Source organism: Typha angustifolia, chromosome 4 (assembly GCF_048772165.1).
Source record: "Typha angustifolia cultivar Huaian chromosome 4, ASM4877216v1, whole genome shotgun sequence".
Lineage (NCBI taxonomy): Eukaryota > Viridiplantae > Streptophyta > Magnoliopsida > Poales > Typhaceae > Typha > Typha angustifolia.
In genome coordinates, this window is record NC_133242.1 from 8,306,880 (window position 1) to 8,326,113 (window position 19,234).

Below are 19,234 nucleotides of genomic sequence, written 5' to 3' on the forward strand. Positions count from 1 at the left end.
ATTTCTTCATCTCTTTGTATATTACTGTTTTCTTTCATTGTCTTCCTCCTCTATTTCTCCTCTTCATGCATTAATTTTTGACAAATCTTTGACTCTTTTCTTTATGCATTTCTCCTTTTTGCCTAGTAGATAAGCCAATATTTATCTTTTGATTTCCAAACTAATTTGAGTACAAGCTACTGTATTTTTTATTTTCCAGCTAAATGTTTTTTCAGACGGTTGACATCGTCACTTATTTTATTTCCACACTAATTGTATTTGATACGCTTTTTGTTTGGGCAGAGCAATGCAATGTTCACAGCTAATATCGGTATCTTGTGACTTTTATTTTGGAGCCATTTTAATTTTAATGTAAACCTAAACAAATATCAAATTTAAAATATAAATTATAATTCAGAAAATTAAAATTAGCAAATTAAATAATTTAGAAAAAATAAAATACAATTTCAGCAAATTAAAAAATTCAACAAATATGTAATCTCAATTTTAGCAAATTAAATAATTCAGCAGATATTTAATTTCAATTTCAGCAAATTAAATAATTTAGCAAATATTTAATCATAATTTTAGCAAATTAAATAATTCAACAAATATTTACTCACAATTTTAGTAAATTCAGAAAAGAAAAATTTGGATTTTGGAGAGTTATTATATGGAAAAAAAATCATTAAACAGAAGAAAAAGAAGAGATTAGAGAGAAGAAATCAGAAGAAAAAAAATTTCTTGACTTTTACCAAAAAGAAGAAGAGATTAGAGAGAGAGAGTGAAAGAAAACAAAAAAGAGGTGAAAAATTATGTAGTGAAGGAGAAGAGAGAGTAAAAGAAGTTAAAAAACTTAGAGAAAAAATTTAATGAAATTAAAAAACTTGGAGAAAAAATTTAATAAAATTAAAAAATTATATATTGGAATTTGTCGGAGTTTGTCTAAGTTCGTCGAAGCTAGATCTCTTTGTTAGAAAGAGAGAGAGAGTGAAAGAAAAAGAAGAAAGGAGTGAAAGAGAGAGTGAGAAGAAAAGAGTAAAAGAAAAAGAGTGTTCTAGCTTGGGGACATCAATAATTGATGTCCCCGAGGTGGATCCGGGTCAAATCCTTAATGAATTTAGCATAGTTTAATCAAAATTGGCTAATCTTGGCTGATCCCTGCCATTTGATTGGGATCTAGATTGGCCGATCCTGATCGAGATTGATTGATCCAATGAACCTTGGTTTTAGTGCGTCGAACTCTTTCTTGTGCACCTAAACCTAGTGGGGTTGGCCATTGGTGTGCACGCTCAAAGGATGGGTTCACCCCAAATCCTAGGGTATCATGCTCTTCAACCGGTTCAGTGCTCATCGACCCGCGAGCTACAGTGCCCCTTTCTATTTATGCTTGTGGAGTCTGTTCATCACAGAGTTCGCAAGTAGTGGACACCATCTCTGCCATGAATGCTTGTATTGATTGCAAAATTTGCAACGCCTCTAGCTGAGTTGTCAATGGTGGTGGGGTCGGCGATTCTAGCGGTGGAATTGTGTTATCGAGTAGTGGGCTAGTCGTCACCGGTGGTGGACTCCTAGAAGTAAAAGTCCTCACAATTACTCTTGCAGCTATCCCTCATGTGATTGTCATCTAGTACAAGGATAACAATGGTTCTAATACCAAATTATTACGGATCGACTAGAGTTGATTCACAACAAAGGAGTGTAGGCTTCAATTCGAGTCAATGATGGTAGATGGAGAGGATGAAAGAAGGGATGATGGTGGTGGGGTCGGCGATTCTGGTGGTGGAATTGTGTTATCAAGTAATGGGCTAGTCGTTGCCGGTGGTGGACTCCTAGACGTAGAAGTCTCCACAGTTACTCTTGTAGCTATCCCTCGTGTGGTTGTCATCTGGTAGAAGGATAACAATGGTTCTAATGCCAAATTGTTACAGACCGATTAGAGTTGATTCACAACAAGGGAGTGTAGGCTTCGATTCGAGTTGATGATGGTAGATGGAGAGGATGAAAGGAGGGATGATGGTGGTGGTGATGGTGAGAAAGATGATGGGCGATGGTGGTGATGAAGGGAGATTAATTTACTCTTATTCCTAAAGATAAATTCAAGGTTAAAATAATTTCTCAATGCTTGAATGATTTAACAAAAAAGTTCATCCCACATATATATATATATATATATATATATATATATATATATATAGGTGGGGTACAATAATTTCTACTAGGATTAGCCTTAAAGGCTTATACGATTTAAATTAAGATTGCCTTAAAGGCTTACATGACTTAATTAGACCTTCTTTAAAGACTTACTTGACTTAATCAGACTTGCTTTAAAGATTTACATCATGAATTAGTTAAAAAATAAATAGACTCGATCAATTGAGCCCAATATCTTCATGATTCAATCTAGTTAGACTTGGATCACATTAGGAAGAGTAATTGTGCTAGAGAGAGAGAGTGGAGGGAATTAGAGAGGGAGAGAGGAGGGGGTTGGAGAGGGAGAGGGAGAGGGAGAGTGTTTTTAAATTGGAGAGATAGTGGGAGAGAGAGTTTGATACGAGAGAGTTAGTGGGAGAGAGAGGTAGTGGGGGAGAGAGTTAGTAAGAGAGGGGGTAATAAATGTTTTTTAATTTGTGTGTGAGGGAGGGAATGTGATCGGTAGAAAATGAGAGTAAGACATTGAGAAAATAATATTTATTTTTTAGCTTTTAAACATTATATATGAATAATTTATATTTATATCTTTTATTTTTTTTTCTAAATTTTTTTAAAATACAGGCTGATACGGACTTCATATACTGTTGATATATATCGTTTCATTGGACAGCCGATCTCGATTTCGATTTTGATACTTGGAACCTTCCCTTAGACCATTGTAAATTTCCTATTATTAAGTCTTTCTTTATTGGTGCTAAATTGTGGTCATCATGATCACCATATTTTGAGGAAAATTGGTAGATATTAAATTGGTTTTGTCTTCTATTTTAGATTCAGTAATTAAGTGTTAATTAATCAAACTCTGCTTCTTTAGTTAATTAATCAAACCCTTTCGCTGCTATGGTAAATCAGTAATTAAGTGTGAAGTACTGTAGCAGTGAAGAACATAGAAAGCAAAGCTGGCAGCGAAAGGGAGAGAGAAGGAGAAAAGGAAGAAGAAAAAAAAATCTCGACGGGGAAGGATCATCTAAAGGGATACCTCAGAGTTGCCTATTACGGACTAAGTCTTTGAGATAGATAAAGACTGCACGGCACTCAACTTTCAAGTAGCAAAGTTAAGTCAGCCGTTCACTTCACAAGCGATGCACCTATTTTGGATTGCGACAAAGCAAAGATAAGTAAAATACAATGTTTGGCAAACAAGTTTGCAATTCTCTATTGATTGGAAAAGAAGTTACAAGATATGCCAACGACAAAAAATTTAAAGGGGCAGGATAGCCATCGAGGGCAAAATGAACACCATTGAACTAGTGGCACTTCGGTTGCAAAGCTGGCTCACTTAATGCTTTTCGATAGTTCTCCTATACTATTAAGTATGAGCATCCTTAATTCTGCAACCTGGGGGGTTCAAAGGTTTGTGGGGCATTACCTTTTGAAAGTAAGCCCCATTTGGGTTTTGGCCCATGAGTTTTATAGGCATGTGCGGGGAAAATCCCAAACTAGTATTGCAACGACACTAATATTGCGATCCTAAGGCTGCTTCGCAAGGAGCTCTTGAAGGAAACCAAAAGATACTCAAAAACATGCAAAAGACATGGGGTTGGCACCCCATTTACATACTCAGAAAGCGAAAAATATAATAGGATCGACATTGCGAACAAAACAGTCCTAACATGCCGCTTTGTCGGTTACTGCTCGAAGCTGTGAAAGGGAAGGCTTCGTGATACGATCTCCCCTTAGGCTAGTGCTTGATCGATTCCGTTTTTAGATTTGGACAGGATCTGACACGGAACTTTAAAAATAGATCCCGAAAAATGTAGCCGTCTGATCAACATGAAATTTTGATATGCGGTAGCCCCGGAAAAGAGCTTTCCAACAAATCTAGTTTCAGGCGAATTGGACGGCGGGATCTCGAGATATCGCCCGAGAAGTAGATGAACGTTAGAGAGTTTGTCTATGGATCCGTGGATAGATACACGAGATCTTATGTAATGATGGTTGATAGTAAACCGGCGGTAATAAGGTGGCATCGGTGAATACGTGAAGGTGGAAGGGTTATGGGTGATGGTAGGGATTAGGGCAAGGTGATAGATAGATTAGAAGAAGGGGGAGGAGTGGGCCGCCCTTAAGGGACTAGGGTTATTAGCCGGTCAAAGGAGGTTAGAAGCGACAACGCCGGGGAATGAGAGAACGAGAGAGAAGATGGAGACTAGGGCAAAACTTAATTCATTCCATCATAATTTCATAGTTGCCATCCACACCTTTAGAGGCTAACCAAATAATTCAAAAATGACAATTATTAACCTTAAAATAGTAGATTTTCGCTTACCACGTTCGAACGTGCCCGATCGCGTTCGAACGCACATTTAACGTTTTTTGTATGTGCGAACGCAATGTAGGCGTTCGCACGTGCATTCGAACGTGGCGTTTGAACGCACATTTCACACTCTCTGTATGTGCGAACCTGATGTAGGCGTTCACAAGCGCGTTCGAACGCACTCCACCCTCGTTCGAACGCACTCCACCCGCGTTCAAATGCGACATACAGAAAACTTATTTTTTTTATGAATTAAACACTAAAATAAGAATAAAGGATATTCCTAAAGTGTATCCATGCTTGAGACGACATCGGTGAAGTCCGAATCCTATCAATCCGTCACACTTTCGCAACCTTATCCTCAAGGTGTGGAATTAGGGAAGCAATCATTGAACTTTGACTCAAGCTTCTTCATGACTTAATCCTCTGCACTGGTTCCCCACATATTTGCAAATAGAGGAAGGGTTGGTGTTGAAAAGGATGCGAGCTCACTTGTGTCTGGTTGGCGAGAAAGGGCATCGGCTGCTCGGTTCTCGATTCCCTTTTTCTAGACTAGCTAATAGTCATACCCAAGGAGTTTCGTGACCCACCTTTGTTGTGCTGTGGTGTGCACACGTTGCTCTATAAAGTAAGGTAAGCTACGCTGGTCCGTGCGGATAGTAAACTGTTGGCCAATCAAGTAAGGTCACCATTTGGTGACGGCGTGTAGAATTGCTAGCATTTCGCGCTCGTCGTTGGATAGCTATTGCGACTGGTTCGACAATGCCTTGCTCATATAAGCCACGGACCTGCCCTCTTGCATCAATACACTTCCAATGCCTCACGTGAAGCGTCGCATTTCACCACGAAGGGCTTGCTGAAATTCGGTAGAGCCAAAGCCGGTGTGGTAGACATTGCTGTCTTTAATGCTTCAAAAGCCTTCGTCGCCTTGCTCGTCCATTGAAACCCTCCTTTCCTGAGTAAGGAGGTCAGCGGGGCAACAATCTTACCGTAGTTGGCAACAAATCGTCGATAGTACCCGTCAACCTAAGGAATCCTCTCAATTCTCGCTGATTAGTGGGAATCGGCTGGTCTACCATATTTTTGATCTTGCTTGGATTGACTTCCACTCTTCTCGCTAAGATTATATGACCCGAGTACTTCATTGCTCACCCCATAGGCACTTACTTATCTTGACTTTTAACTGGTTTTGTTGCAAGATGTTCAACACCTCACGCACATGTCGCAAGTGCTCGCTTCAATTCTTGCTATACACTAGAATATCGTCAAAAAAGACGAGCACATACCGACGCAAGAGTGGGCGAAAAAGGTCATTCATTAGGCCTTGAAAGGTAGCCAGTGCATTGGTGAGCCCAAACAGCACGACTTGGAACTCATAGTGGCCATCGTGAGTTCAAAACGTCGTTTTGTGCACATCTTCCGGGTCAACGTGGATTTGATGGTACCCCGCTTTTTAGTCAAGTTTGCTGAAGTAAGCCGACCCTGTAAGTTCGTCCAGTAACTCCTCGATCACTGGTATTAGGGATCGGTATTTGACGATGATCGTATTCAAGGCTCGGTAGTAGACGCAAAACCGCCAACTCCCATTTTTCTTTCGAACCAGCAACACTGGCGATGAGTAGGCACTTCTACTCGGTTGAATAATCCCTTGCTCTAGCATTTTCACCACCAATTTACTGATCTCCTCCTTCTGGATATGCGGGTACCAATAGGGCTGAACATTTGCTAGTTTAGCCCCTAGAATGATCTGGATGTGATGGTCGTGCCGATGGGTCAACGGTAGTCCTCGGGGTTCCTCGAAGAGATCCTTGAATTCCTGTAGCAGCTCTTGCATGTCAGCGGGTATTCCCTTGATGGTGGATGTTTTGGTTTAGCAATAGCCATTTGCAATAGTAGAGCTCGGTTCCCTGCACATGGAAGTCCCAAAAGTGGTTGCAACATCGGCCCTTGTCGTGGTTGGTTTCCATCTAACAGCACTCTTCGACCATTCCTTTGATATGTAAGTGTGATGTTTGAAAAATCAAATGTTACGGGTCCCAAGCTTTAAAGCCATTGGGTCCTCAAGACAATGTCGGCACCTGGCCAACGGATAAAGATCCAATGTGAAAGTTTGGGCTTGCATATTCAATTCCACACCTCCATAAATAAAATCTACTTGCAATGTGGTGCCATCTCCAATCGTCACATTGAACCCGTCCGTGGGTTCCAACTCGAGCTCAATCTTCCTAAGAAGCCTCTTACCAATGAAGTTGTTGGTGGACCTTGTGTCGATCAAGATTCTCATTGTAGTTTTCTTGACTACACCGTTCACCCGCAAAGTCTTTGGCGCGGTTGTCCCTAAATATGCGTAGAGGGAGATTTCGGCTATCATGTCTTCCACGGGTTACTCCTCAGCTACTCCTTGCTGTCCAGCCACACCTTCATCTTCAGCTGCAATTTCTTCCTCTACCTCCTCCAATCCGTCTATTAGCATCACCAATCCCATCGGTTTAGTGTAGTAATGTTCGGGTATAAATTTCTCATCACAATGAAAGCATAGGCCTTTAGCTTTTCGTTCCTCCACTTGAGTAGGTGTGAGTGCTCGTTCCGGACCTTTAGGTGTGTACTTCACATTTTGGAAGGGCTTCAGGGGTGCTTGAGGAGGCACCATTGCAGCAGCGGTCCTTGGTACGCCGGTAATATTTCTTGCCGCTATGGTTAATTGAGCTGGATTGCGGCTTCCTTGGCTCGCCCAGTTCTGTTTGAGGTGTAACTTCATGGCTCAATGTTTGTCTTCCATGAGTATTGTATCTCCAAAGGCCTCCTTTAAGGTTCTAGGCTTTAAAGCCCACACGTTGGCTTGTATATCTCCTCACAGCCCAGAGATGAAAGTGCTGCGAAGATGTTGATCCGTTCATGGGGGTTGTCTTTGACTACTTATCCTCTCAAATTCTTCTTGGTATGCCCCAACCGTGGTCCTTTGCACCATCTTTGAGAGGAAAGTATCGAAGTTTTCGTACCCCGATGCTCTAAATTATCACGTGATATCGACGCAAAAGTTGGCCCAAGTTTTAATCGTCTCATGGGCATTGGCTGCTCGAAACTAGTAAAGCGCTGCATCTTCAAGGTGGAAGCTCGCAAGCGTCACCTTATATTCTTCTACTATACCCTGGTACACGAAGAATTGTTTCGCCCTATACAGCCAATCGATCGGATCGCCATCTTTGAACTTGGGGAATTCGAGATATACGATTTGCCCACAGATACCGTTGTCTCAATCCGGATCATATCCAAGTCCTTGTCTAACCGGAGGAGGATGCACCATAAATGGTTGATGATCCCTCCTTCGATTTTAGTTAACTCGGCGTGGTTTCGGTTCGTATTGCCCCGCCCACGGATCTAGATCTCCAAGGCGATCTCCATAGTGGTTCGCTCATCAGATGGGCTCACTTGCAACTGGGCCTTGTGGAACCATCCTTACTTGTCTCTATCCATAGGGTGGTGGCAGTAGCGGCTCTTGTGGGTGCAAATTCTGAATCAGTGGCGACGGGTTCATGAGGGTGGACTCGCGTCGTGGGGTAGGTGGTACATTTCCATTAGCCATGGCTTTCCTTGTCGCTCGTAATTCTCGCATCATCTCTATCATCATCTAGTTGTTGATGGCCATTTGTTCGGAAAGAGACCCAAATATGACTTGAACACTAGGCTCTTCTGTATTCAGATTTGGTCGAGCGGTTTCGTGGCTGGAAATCTCCACAACCGTTTCCCTCTCCTCTATTGGGTAAATCTCTTCTTCATCTCGCTGTGCAGCCATGGATATGGTTGTTGTCATAGGAAGCGCGTGTCCGAGAAACGGTGACTCTGATACCAACTTGATACAATCTCCCTTTAGGCCAGTGCTCGATCTATTCCGTTTTTAGATTTGGATAGGATCTGACATAGAATTTTGAAAATAGATCTCGAAAGATGCAGCCGTCGGATCGATGTGAAATTTTGATATGTGGTAGCCTCGAAAAAGAGCTTTTCAACAAATCTAGTTTCAAGCAAATCGGACGGTGGGATCTTGAGATATCGCCCGAGAAGTAGACGAACATCAGAGAGTCCGTCTATAGATTGTAGATGGAGGCATGAGATCCTAGGTGATGATGGTTGGTGGTAAACCGGCGGTAATGGGGTGGCATCGGTGAATACGTGGAGGTGGAAGGTTTATGGGTGATGGTAGGGGTTAGGGCAAGGTGATAGATAGATTGGAAGAAGGGGGAGGAGTCCCCAGTCTCCCTCTCTTGCACCTTCATCTCTTTCTCTCTCTCTTTCTCGAACTCCTCCCTGGCGAGGTCCTCTGGCACAAATTTGGGGAAGTTGACATTCGACAAGCTCCTCCAACAGTGATCCAATGACATCACTCTTTGGCGACCTCAAGTAAGGCTATTTTCTTTCTTCTCTTTTTTTTTGGTTTCTTCCATTTCCCATCGCTCTCTCCGATGACTTTCTTACTCTTCTCTTTTCAACATTATTTCTTTTGGATGAGTTTCATTCTCTCTCTCTCTCACTACTCTCTCTCTACAATTGCTCATTCTCTCTCTCCACATCTATATCTCTCTCACCTCTCCTTTGCATTGGTGCCCGAAGACATGAGTTATTTTGTGATCTGCTTAGAGAGAGCGTTTTCTTTGATGGCCTACTTGATGTAATGATTGCAAGGGCAGCAACTCACAATCCTAGTCTTGTCACGACCTAAAATAGGAATCATGACCAGCCATGCATCTCAATATACTTGAGATACACGAAGCTTTATTAATACTCTCTACATGTACGATGACAAAATAAATAAATAAAATGAAAATCTATTTTATTAAATTTTAAAACTAATTGCAATAAACATAAAACAATGTTAATGTTTTTGAGTCTCTAAACTAAATAAATAAAACATATAATCTAAAGCATAAAATCTAAAAGAGCGGAAAAGTAAATAGATGAATCCTAAGTGGAGGTGGAGTACGGGTACATCTCGCTCAGTTGCCCTACTGACTATTACCTGAAATGGATAAAATAAATACAAAACATAGAATTCATGAGCCAACAACTATAGCTCAGTGAGTGGAATCCACTCGAAAATCAAATAAATTCTACATTATATTAATGCTGAAATAGATTAAATTAAAAGCAACAATATCCATAACAATATGCAATAGGCATGCTCTCTAAATAATAACAATGATAACAATAGAGAGTCACAATTTGTAACCTTGCACGTTTTCAAGATATTAACATTTTTGCAATATTTATACTGTCATATGCCTCAATGGGTCTAAACCCTGTAAATCGACATCAACTAGAAGTCACCTCGAGATGACGTTCGGGACTTTTCTTCATAGTTGATCCGGTTAGGGTCATCAGATAGTATCACCCTGTGATCAACACACTCTGTCTTTTCCTCTAACCGTTGAGAGAAGTTAAAGTCACCTAGGAAATTTTCTCATTCATCCTAGGACTGTTCCCTAACTCCGCTAGAGTCACCTAAGAAAGTCACCGCAGTGATTTAATTTAGGATTTTCTCCTGAACTTCTAGATAGACTTAAGTCACCACGAAAAATCGTAAGCGATTTATACCGGGATTGTTCTCTAAGTCGTACCAATACTAGTCTCATTTTTCTTTTCACAAATTTCAATATTTGCACGAAGTATGGTGATGCACTGAGTATAATAATTAAATGCACACAGAAAATATAACAATTAAATTTCCGCACGTATGGATGAAATAACTAGATTTGCACATAGAAATTGTAACAATTAAATTTTTTTTTTGCACGTAAGGGTGAAATAAATAATTTGCACATAGAAAATTTACATAGTCTGACAAAGGTATGAAATATATAAAATAAATATATGAGTGAACCTACTCACCTGAGTCTAGGCAAGACAACCGAATCTCTAGCTCACATATTAAAAATCACCACCTTAAATAATAAATAATAATAAAAATTTTAATTTGAATAATATCAATATTTCTAAAATTTTAAAACTAAAAAAAACTAAAATGGGTTTAACCCACCCATTGGATTGGGCTGGGCTACTACTGGCCCGGCCTATTAAAAAAAAAAGGAAATTTAATTAATCGGGTTGGGTCGAGGTCCAGCCCAAAACTAAGTGGACTGGGCTACGGGCTAACCCGCAGCCCACCCACTTAAGTAGTTCGGTTCGGGTCGGTTTTATGGATCCGAAATCCAAACCCGAATCGAACACGAACTTAAAAGGAAAAAGGGGTTGGCTCGGGTTTAACCCGAACCTAGCCAACCCCTTTCTTTCCTCTCGCGACCGACGCGAGAAAGAGAAGAATCGAGGGGGGGGAGAGTGACCGCCGACGGCGGTTCACGACCACTCTCCACCACTCGTCTCTTTCTCTCTCTCTCTTTCTCTCTCTGTGTCGTCCTCACAAGGTGGAGGAGGACTCGCCACCGACGGTCGACGCCGAGGCCGACGTCAATAGGAGCCACGAGGGCTCTACCAGAAAGCATCCATGGCGCAAGGCTAACGACTTGGAGCTCTCGAGCACGAGCAGCAGCAGCCCGAAGCCGCCGGCCGACGAGAGTTGCCGGCGAAGTCGAAATCCCCAATTTAGGTATTTTCGATTTACCTTTTTAAATTTAAATTAAACTAGAGGGATGAGAGAAGGCTCACCGGGGAAGAGTGTGGTGGTCCCAAATTCCTCCGGCGATGCTCCGGCGATCCGATTCCACAGCGACTCCGACGATGAGAAAAGAAAGAAAACGAAGGAGGAGAAGGCTGGGAGGGGGGAAGGGGGAGAGGGGAGGGGGTTGAGGAGAGAGAGGATTAGGGTTTAATTTATAGATTAGAAGAGAATCAAATCTAATCCGATTCGGATTAGATGAAATCCCCCTTTTTCTGCGCCTCGTCGCATGCCAGAAAGGGAGAGGGGAGGGGTTGCACGTGCACCCTCCTCTCTCAACCCCTAATTAACTTTTTTTTTTTCTCTGGTTCCGACAGGTCTCCTACTGCAGCCCTATCCTTCTCTAACTCTGCCGCCCCCCCCCCCCCGTGTTGACATATCGTCGGCACAATAAGTACCCGTCAGCATGGTTGGTTTGGATTGAGAAATGATTGTCTACTTCCCCAAAACTTTCTTATTTTTGACTCATTGCACTTTCATTATAAGTAGAGAGAGTGACACTTCCCAACCCCATATATTGCATCTGACAATAATTACAAGAATTTCTCATTCTGCTGAACCGCCTCCAATTTTTGCCAGACACTAATAATAAGTCATAACTAGTTCGTAGAAGTGACTTTTCTAGAAACTTAAATTTCCAAACTTTCTTCCTCCAATTTCTATACACTAATAAGTCATAACTAGTTCTTAGATGTGACTTTTCTAGAAACTTAAACTTCCAAACTTTCTTCCTACAATTTCTATCAACCAAATATGGCCTTATTTAGCTTTAATGTAATGAATTAGGAATTTCTCTAGGTGATAAGGCAAATATATTGATATATGATTTTTGGTGATTCCTAGCTGAAATAATGAACAAGATGATGTGAAAATTGATTTTTCTTTTTTTGTTTTTCCTTTTCCAATTGTTAATTTCTTGCATTTGAATTAACAGGTTGTAATCTATCTTGTGTAAAAAGTGAGAATATATTGATTTTACAGCAAAGCCATATGTCATATAATTAACGCCCCTAACTTTTTTATGATTAGTTCTACAAGCATATGTTCGGCTTTTTTTTATCAGCAAGAGAAATGTGACATAGTTTGCACATACATCTATATATATATTTGATTATTTAGCTCATTACTTAATAGGTTTCTTGTGCTTTTCTGATAAGGCATGCTATTTGGGTGCTGTAGGTTAGAAATTGGCTAAATCAACTATGTGAAGAACTGAGTGAACGTCTCCAGGTTGACTTGAACCAGAACAAGCGGGTTGCTCATACACTGACCCTTCATGCTAGCGCATTTAAGGTACTTAATCAGTTACTTGGTTGTTTATATAAATCGTTCCTGTAGCTTTTGACGAGAAGATTAATTCTTAAATACATGTTCATTTGCATGTGCTTTGGGTGTTCTTGTTTGCGATGCAGATATCTCACTATATAAATAATTAAAAAGTTGTGTCCGACATCCTTTTTTCCTTTTGCAGGAAAATGTCATAGACTTTCATTGGAAGTTCCCTTCAAAGTCTTGTCCATTGCGCTATGGTACTTTAAAAATTCAAGAAGATGCAACAAAACTATTTGATTCTGGCCTTCACGATTTTTTGGGTTCACAAAATATTTCATGGGGCATTACATCTCTTTCAGTTACAGCAAGTAAAATATCAGATATACCAAATGTATGTTTTAGTTCACTCAGCTTATAGTATACTATGTTCTTTCTTCATGAAGTTGCTTCTTTCAGCAGAAAAATTTAATTCATATAGTTTTGTCTTATTCTTCAGCGCCTTGCACTTAACCTTAGCATGTTTGCCCCTCGTTGTAGGTCTCCACGTTGGAATAAGTTTAGTTCAAAAGATTAGTAGCTTAGTTTGAATTTTAATTTCATATGGTCTCTTATTTGATTACAAATTTTATCTTCACTAGTAGTTGATTCTATGATCATGTCATCTTCATTTGTTTGCATTGTACTATTGAGATGATTTTATGAATTATCAATACCGGTACTATTTGGGTCATTGTCATATGAAAACGTGAAAGCCTTTTGTTAAGCTTTTTCTAGCAAAATATTTTTTGGGGAGACAAGGGAGTTCTAATTCTAGTGAAGGGGAGTATGATACAACCATGAAACCCAATCCAGCCCATAACCTTAAGCCATTAGATGAGTGCCCTAGGGTCTACATCAACTCTTGTCTACAATACACTTATTAGTCCATTATGAACTGTCTTAGTCATATCCTTTCTTACAATGTGTGGCGAACCAATTGCCCTTTTAAGACAATTATTTTCCCTCTCCATTTAAGAGTTCAAAGAAGTACTTTCTCCAAGATACTACAAGCAGACTCCCAAGTGTGCGCACACCAAGATACAACTGAGAGCTCTACCAAAGATCCTTCAAGGGACTGACCTGCAAATGCATAATAGAATATATTTCTTTTAAATTTAATTTTATGCAAACTCACACTAGCGGTATTTTCCGAAACAAATTTCTAATTTACCTCAAATCAAATCCTGATGCAGGTACTAATTAATTTGGTACCTTAGCGGTTATCAAATGGCATATGGTATTAACAACTAATTAGTAGTTTCACATTTGCCATGTGCTGCATGCAGTACTGTAGCCATTTAATAACTTAAATACAGTCATCCTAGAAAGAATAACATAAATACTATTAAACTGTATCACTGGTACTAGTTAAATTATTCCAACAGTGGTAGTTATATTTAGCATACACCTGTCAAATATATTTGGGAATATTGGAGATTATTCATTTTCACCACATGGACATTTTCCATCTCTTCCTCAAAACCAATCCAATGCTATCACATACTTATTGAACATAGAGGAGAAGAAGACAAGAAGCTAATTAAGAACAGAGAAGAAATGAGACAAAAAAAAAAAAAAAAAAAGAAAAAAAAAAGAAAAAGAGAAAAGCTAACTATTTGCCAACCAAGTATGCACTGGGCATATCTACAAGAATGAAAGATGTCAAAGACAAGTAAAGGCCAGAAAATGAAGGAAATATTAAAAAGGATTCAACGTGAATGCTTGTCAAGATGCTAGTTACACATTTGTTCTTGTTGTGCGCGGTCAGATATTGCATGATAATAACAAAGCAAAGAAGAGATGAAAAGAGAAGACACAAGATTTATATTGTAAGCCCTCTCTAAGGGAAACACCACAAGGCCAATCAACAAATCCAACTTCAATTCTTATCCAACGTGAAAAATCCTGAATCCATGGCATGAAGCTCTGATACAATTAAATTCTGGGGTTGAAAGAGAAAGCACAACTAGTAGGTCTGAAAGATACACAAAACAACACAATAATAAGACCATGAATTTTTCTGAAGTGTAATAACCTCACTCACTGAAGAGAGGAGAAAACCACAGATAAGGCCACACATGGACCAATCTATTTCACTTAAGTTGTAGAAACAAGATTGACTTACAAGTCCCTCTAGACACACTGATGACTAAGTATTAAAATGTCTATTTTCTTGCAATCGTCACAATAATCTATCCTGTGACAATAGATTGCCTCCGTTGATTTCACCCTGATGTGGATTACTTCTCAGTCCCTTGGGATGTTAAAGATGTGTGATTGATGATAGTTCAGCTCCTCCGAAGTGCTTCAAGATATACGTGGAAGTGGAGAAGCACTCATACTTGGAAGAAAATCAACTCCTCACTTTTGGTAGAAAGTAAGCTCCTTGAGTTATCTGAGAACTCTTGGACTAGATGGATCAATGGATATCTTGTGAATACCAATGAGTTTCTTATATAGAGTGTGAGGAACATCTCTGCTTTGTACCAGGTGAATCCCCTGAAGGGAACTTCTGTTTGAGTCGGAATGACTTTCCTGTTTCAGTTCTGTGAGCAGCTCGAGCCCAATTTATATACTATAAGTGACTCTCGCCAAATCTGTGAGGCAGTTCGAACATATCCTTTGTGCTTATAACCAAGTCTAAAGTAGCTGCTTAATTTGTTTTCTTTTCACTTTGAATTTCTACTTCTTTGCACCATTTGATCTTTTATAGGATGTCTTGACCATATATTATGTACTAATTAGCATGGTTCGCCGGATCGGCCAATCTCGATCTAGGCCTAATCTGAACTCTTCTTTTTTCTCTTTTACTCATTCTTTTCACTCTCTCTCTCTTTCTCTCTTCCACTCTTCCTTTTTGTTTTTCTCTCCTTACCATATAATCGTTGTTTTTCTTACAGAGACCTCTAGTGATGCAGATCTACCTCTGGCGAACTTTGATGACTCCCATATATAATTTTTTAATTTATTTCTTTATTTCTCTCTTAATTTTTTTCATTTCTTTCACTCTCTCTCTTTTTCTTCTCTTTTCTTCTTCATTGCACCATGGTTTTCGTTTTTTTTAGTTGATTTTCTTCCACTCACTCTCTCTATAATCTCCTCTTTTTTTTAGTTTTCATTGCTTTATAGTTTTTCTTTATTTTCTTATTTTTGGTAAATTTTTTCTAAATTTTTAGAAGTTTTCCAACATTTTTAGATAATATTTGAAATTTTACGTAATTAAAAAGTCCGATTCAATTCAGGCAATCGATACGGCTGTATCCGGTCGATATGTATTGTTTTTTCGGAATGCTGATCCCGATCTTGATTTTTCAAATCTTGCTAATTAGTACAACCTTAAGAACTATGGATACTTTCGTCATCTTGACATATCTGTATCTGTATCTGATACCTTAGATACGATACTCGAATACGTATCACATACTTTATAAAGTATCCCAATTTTTTTAAAATAAAACAAATGTTGCTAATACTTCTCAATACTTTGTAGGCACTTCTTTGAGACTTTCATGATTCCAACTAATGTGAGCCCAAGTTAAGGAGAATTATCATATCTAGAAGGTTTTATTTTTAATAAGAGGCATGATTTATGCATTTCTAGGAGGCCTAATTTGGAAAGTGTGTTATAGTTTTAATTTATTATGATCTATAAATTGAAATTCTTTTTTTATCTTATATCTTAGATGGTAATATACTTTGTAATCTACAAGGCCTTTTGTATGAATGGTGGTTCTTTTTAATTGATAAATTGATTATCTAAGTAATATAAACTATCACACGTTGACAATAATTTATAAATTCTCATTTTAAAAAAAATACAAGTTCAAGTACACTAATATATATGTGCAGACATAAAAATATACTTTTATGAGCCACATAACTTACGCGTATTGTATCTTTAATTTTCAAGATTTATTATATCATCCATGGTTCACCGGATCAACTGATCCCGATCCAGGCCCAATTCGAACTCTCTCTCTCTCTTCCACTCTTTCTTCTTACTCTCTTTTTCTCTCCTTATTATATAACCATTGTTTCTCTTACGGAAAAATCTAGCTTTGGTAAACTCCGGTAAACTCCAATGAATTCCGGTATATAATTTTTTAATTTATTATTTTTTTATCTTTTTCTTAGTTTTTTTCTTCTTCACTGCACTATGGTTTTTTTTTCTTTTGCTTGGTTTTCTTCCGGTTACTCTCTTTCTAATCTCTTCTTTTTAGTTTTCATTACACCATAGTCTTTCTTTCTTTTTTTATTTTTCTTTTTGGTAAATTTTTTTTCTAAATTTTTAGAAGTTTTCTTGCATTTTTAAATAAATATTTAGAATTTTACATAATTAAAAAGTCTGATCCGATTTAGGTGACTGATATGGCTGATCCGGTTGATTCGATCGATACATATCTTTTTTTCGTAAGACCGATCCTTATTATGATTTTTCGAACCTTGGTATCAGCATATTCGTATCGTGTCATATTCGTATCCATGCTTTCATAGGTACACCTCAAGTGCAAGTGTTTTTGTCCACGAATTTGGCATTACAAAATAATTGCACTAACACAATGGATGAAGATTTAAAATGTGGTTTAAGATGGTATCAAAAATCAAGGTTGTTTTTATCTAGTTTCAATATACATTTTTCAAAATAAAATTTTGCATTGGTTTGCATTATGCAATATTGCAATCACCACATTGGTGATTTTGCCATTCACCTTGGACAAATATTAGTGCAAGCTATATAATCCTACATTAGTTTGTTACAGGAGCTATGGTCCTACATCATATGGCAATTACTAATGAACTAATTATCATTAAATCTTGAAAGACATGCTTAACATTTAAGTATTATAACGTTAATAGGTCTTCTCATGAATATGACAGTTTTTCTTTGTTTAGATCTAGTTAGTAAGCTATATACAATAATGCAAATGCTTAGAAGCTGGCATTGTGCCACATCATTTTACTACATCATGTTATTTGAAGTTAGGAGTCAATTCTTAAATATTGGGACACAAACCAAGTAATTATAACTGATAATATAATACAATTCATATATGTCGGTAATTTTTCTCAATGAGTATAGCTTTGACTAATTTAGCTTGAAGGTTCAGAATCTCCTCTTGTTTTTGGCCCAATGAGTTAATTTCAATTAGGTTGCTTAAAGATTTAAGACCTTTTTTTTTTTTCCTTTGGTTGCTTTTGATTGAACTCGAGTTTTCAATCTTCAACCTTATATTATGAGGGGATTAATCCACATCAAAATTTAAATGGAACTGTTAACATATATAAATGAAAATTTAGCTGATAAGGATGCTTTCTAAACCACATAAGGCTTCTTCTGATTACAAGGCTTTATGATACATTACATTTGGATTTTTATTGCTTTTTCAATGCTGTAGATTAAATTCGTATTTTGGCTCTTTTGTTAAGATTTTTTTTATTGTTCTTCACTAGGAAGATTGAGACCATGGTTCGAAGGATAGGCCGATCCTAATCCCGATCCCGATCCCAATCTAGATTTCCTCCTCTCTTTCACTATTTCTCTCTTTATCTCTTTCACTATTTTTCTTTCTTTGTATCTTGCTTTCACTATTTCTCTCTCTCTCTCTCTCTACCATGGTTATTTCTTCTCTTATTTCTTCCTTGTAATTTTTTTCCTCTCTTTCACTGTTTTTTCTTTTTGTTTCTTCCATTTTCTCTCTTCTTTTTTGCAGCAGTTTTGAGTAAGTATTTATTTAGTTTTTAGGCTTCATATGTGAGTAATTATTATTTTTTTAAATTTTTTTAAGAAATTGTGATGCATTTTTAAATAATATTTAGAATTTTATGTAATTAAAAATAGTCTGATTTGATCCAATTTGGCCGATGTGGCCAATACATGTCATTTTTTTAGGAGGTCGATCCCGATTCTAATTCTTTGAAGCTTGATTGAGACCTGTATACATATGTTCATAGATATTCAAGAAGGAACAAAGAGGACCATACTGGGTTACACGAATACCTTCCTTCAAGCAGAAATGGATGGATCCAGATTTCTGAATTCCTAGACTTAGTTTTTTCATTTCTTTTGGGATTTAGGGGTATATAAGTAAACTTGAAAACCCAAAAGTTTGTAATAAAGCTTACATTATCGAGCTATTATTGCTCACTGATAGTAGCTACTGTTCTCCATCCTAAGGATTATGTCAGTTTAACCAATAGATTTGTGGATGGTGGACACGAACCACTAGCAACCTTCGAAAGGTTGTCTCCAGCGATTGCTTGCTCATTGCGATAGTATAAGGTATTTGTTAAGCCAATTTGTAGGTGCAATTAGTTAAAGCAAATTTTGTATTTAAGCTTTTGCTCGGCAGTGAGGATTTTGGAAGGCACCACTTTTTGAGCCTGAATGGGAGCTTTGTACCAGAAGGATTAAGAATATGTTCTTAAACAATTTAGTTATAGGAGAGGTTCTTTACAACCAAATCAAGAACTAGACCGAACTTTAACCACGTTAGGTGGGCATTGACTTTGCCTGAGAATGAAAGTGTCCTGATAGGTGGAAAACTCTTTCAAAAATGCAACTAAATGCTGCATCTCTATAGGTTAGGATAGTGCTTTGTAGGAAAATCAAATTGCATGCTTTTGTTGTCAGATGTTAATCTTCCATTGTTCCATGTAAACTATTGCTTTATCCTAGCCAAGGTTTTAAATATTGTCAGCATGGGAACATGCTGGCCGACATGAGGTGTTGTTCTATGTCATTTGGGCCACAGGATCATGTCACTCTCTTCTTTGAATCTCAAAGGAAATGTTACAATTACCCTCAG

At 38.2% G+C, this 19,234-nt stretch overlaps 1 protein-coding gene across 3 annotated transcripts in view; it reads left to right on the forward strand.

The window, feature by feature from the left end:
* The window catches only part of LOC140759692 (DNA polymerase eta), a 46,836-nt gene that overhangs the window by 9,112 nt on the left and 18,490 nt on the right, over nt 1-19,234 (forward strand). For all 3 annotated transcript variants that reach the window (XR_012104257.1, XM_073096322.1, XM_073096324.1), the window contains exons 9-10: nt 12,297-12,410; nt 12,589-12,780. Coding sequence is in view for 2 of the 3 variants with exons in the window: in XM_073096322.1 (XP_072952423.1) it covers nt 12,297-12,410; nt 12,589-12,780 (306 nt within the window). In the remaining variant the exon portion in view is untranslated. The remainder of the gene's footprint in view (nt 1-12,296; nt 12,411-12,588; nt 12,781-19,234) is intronic.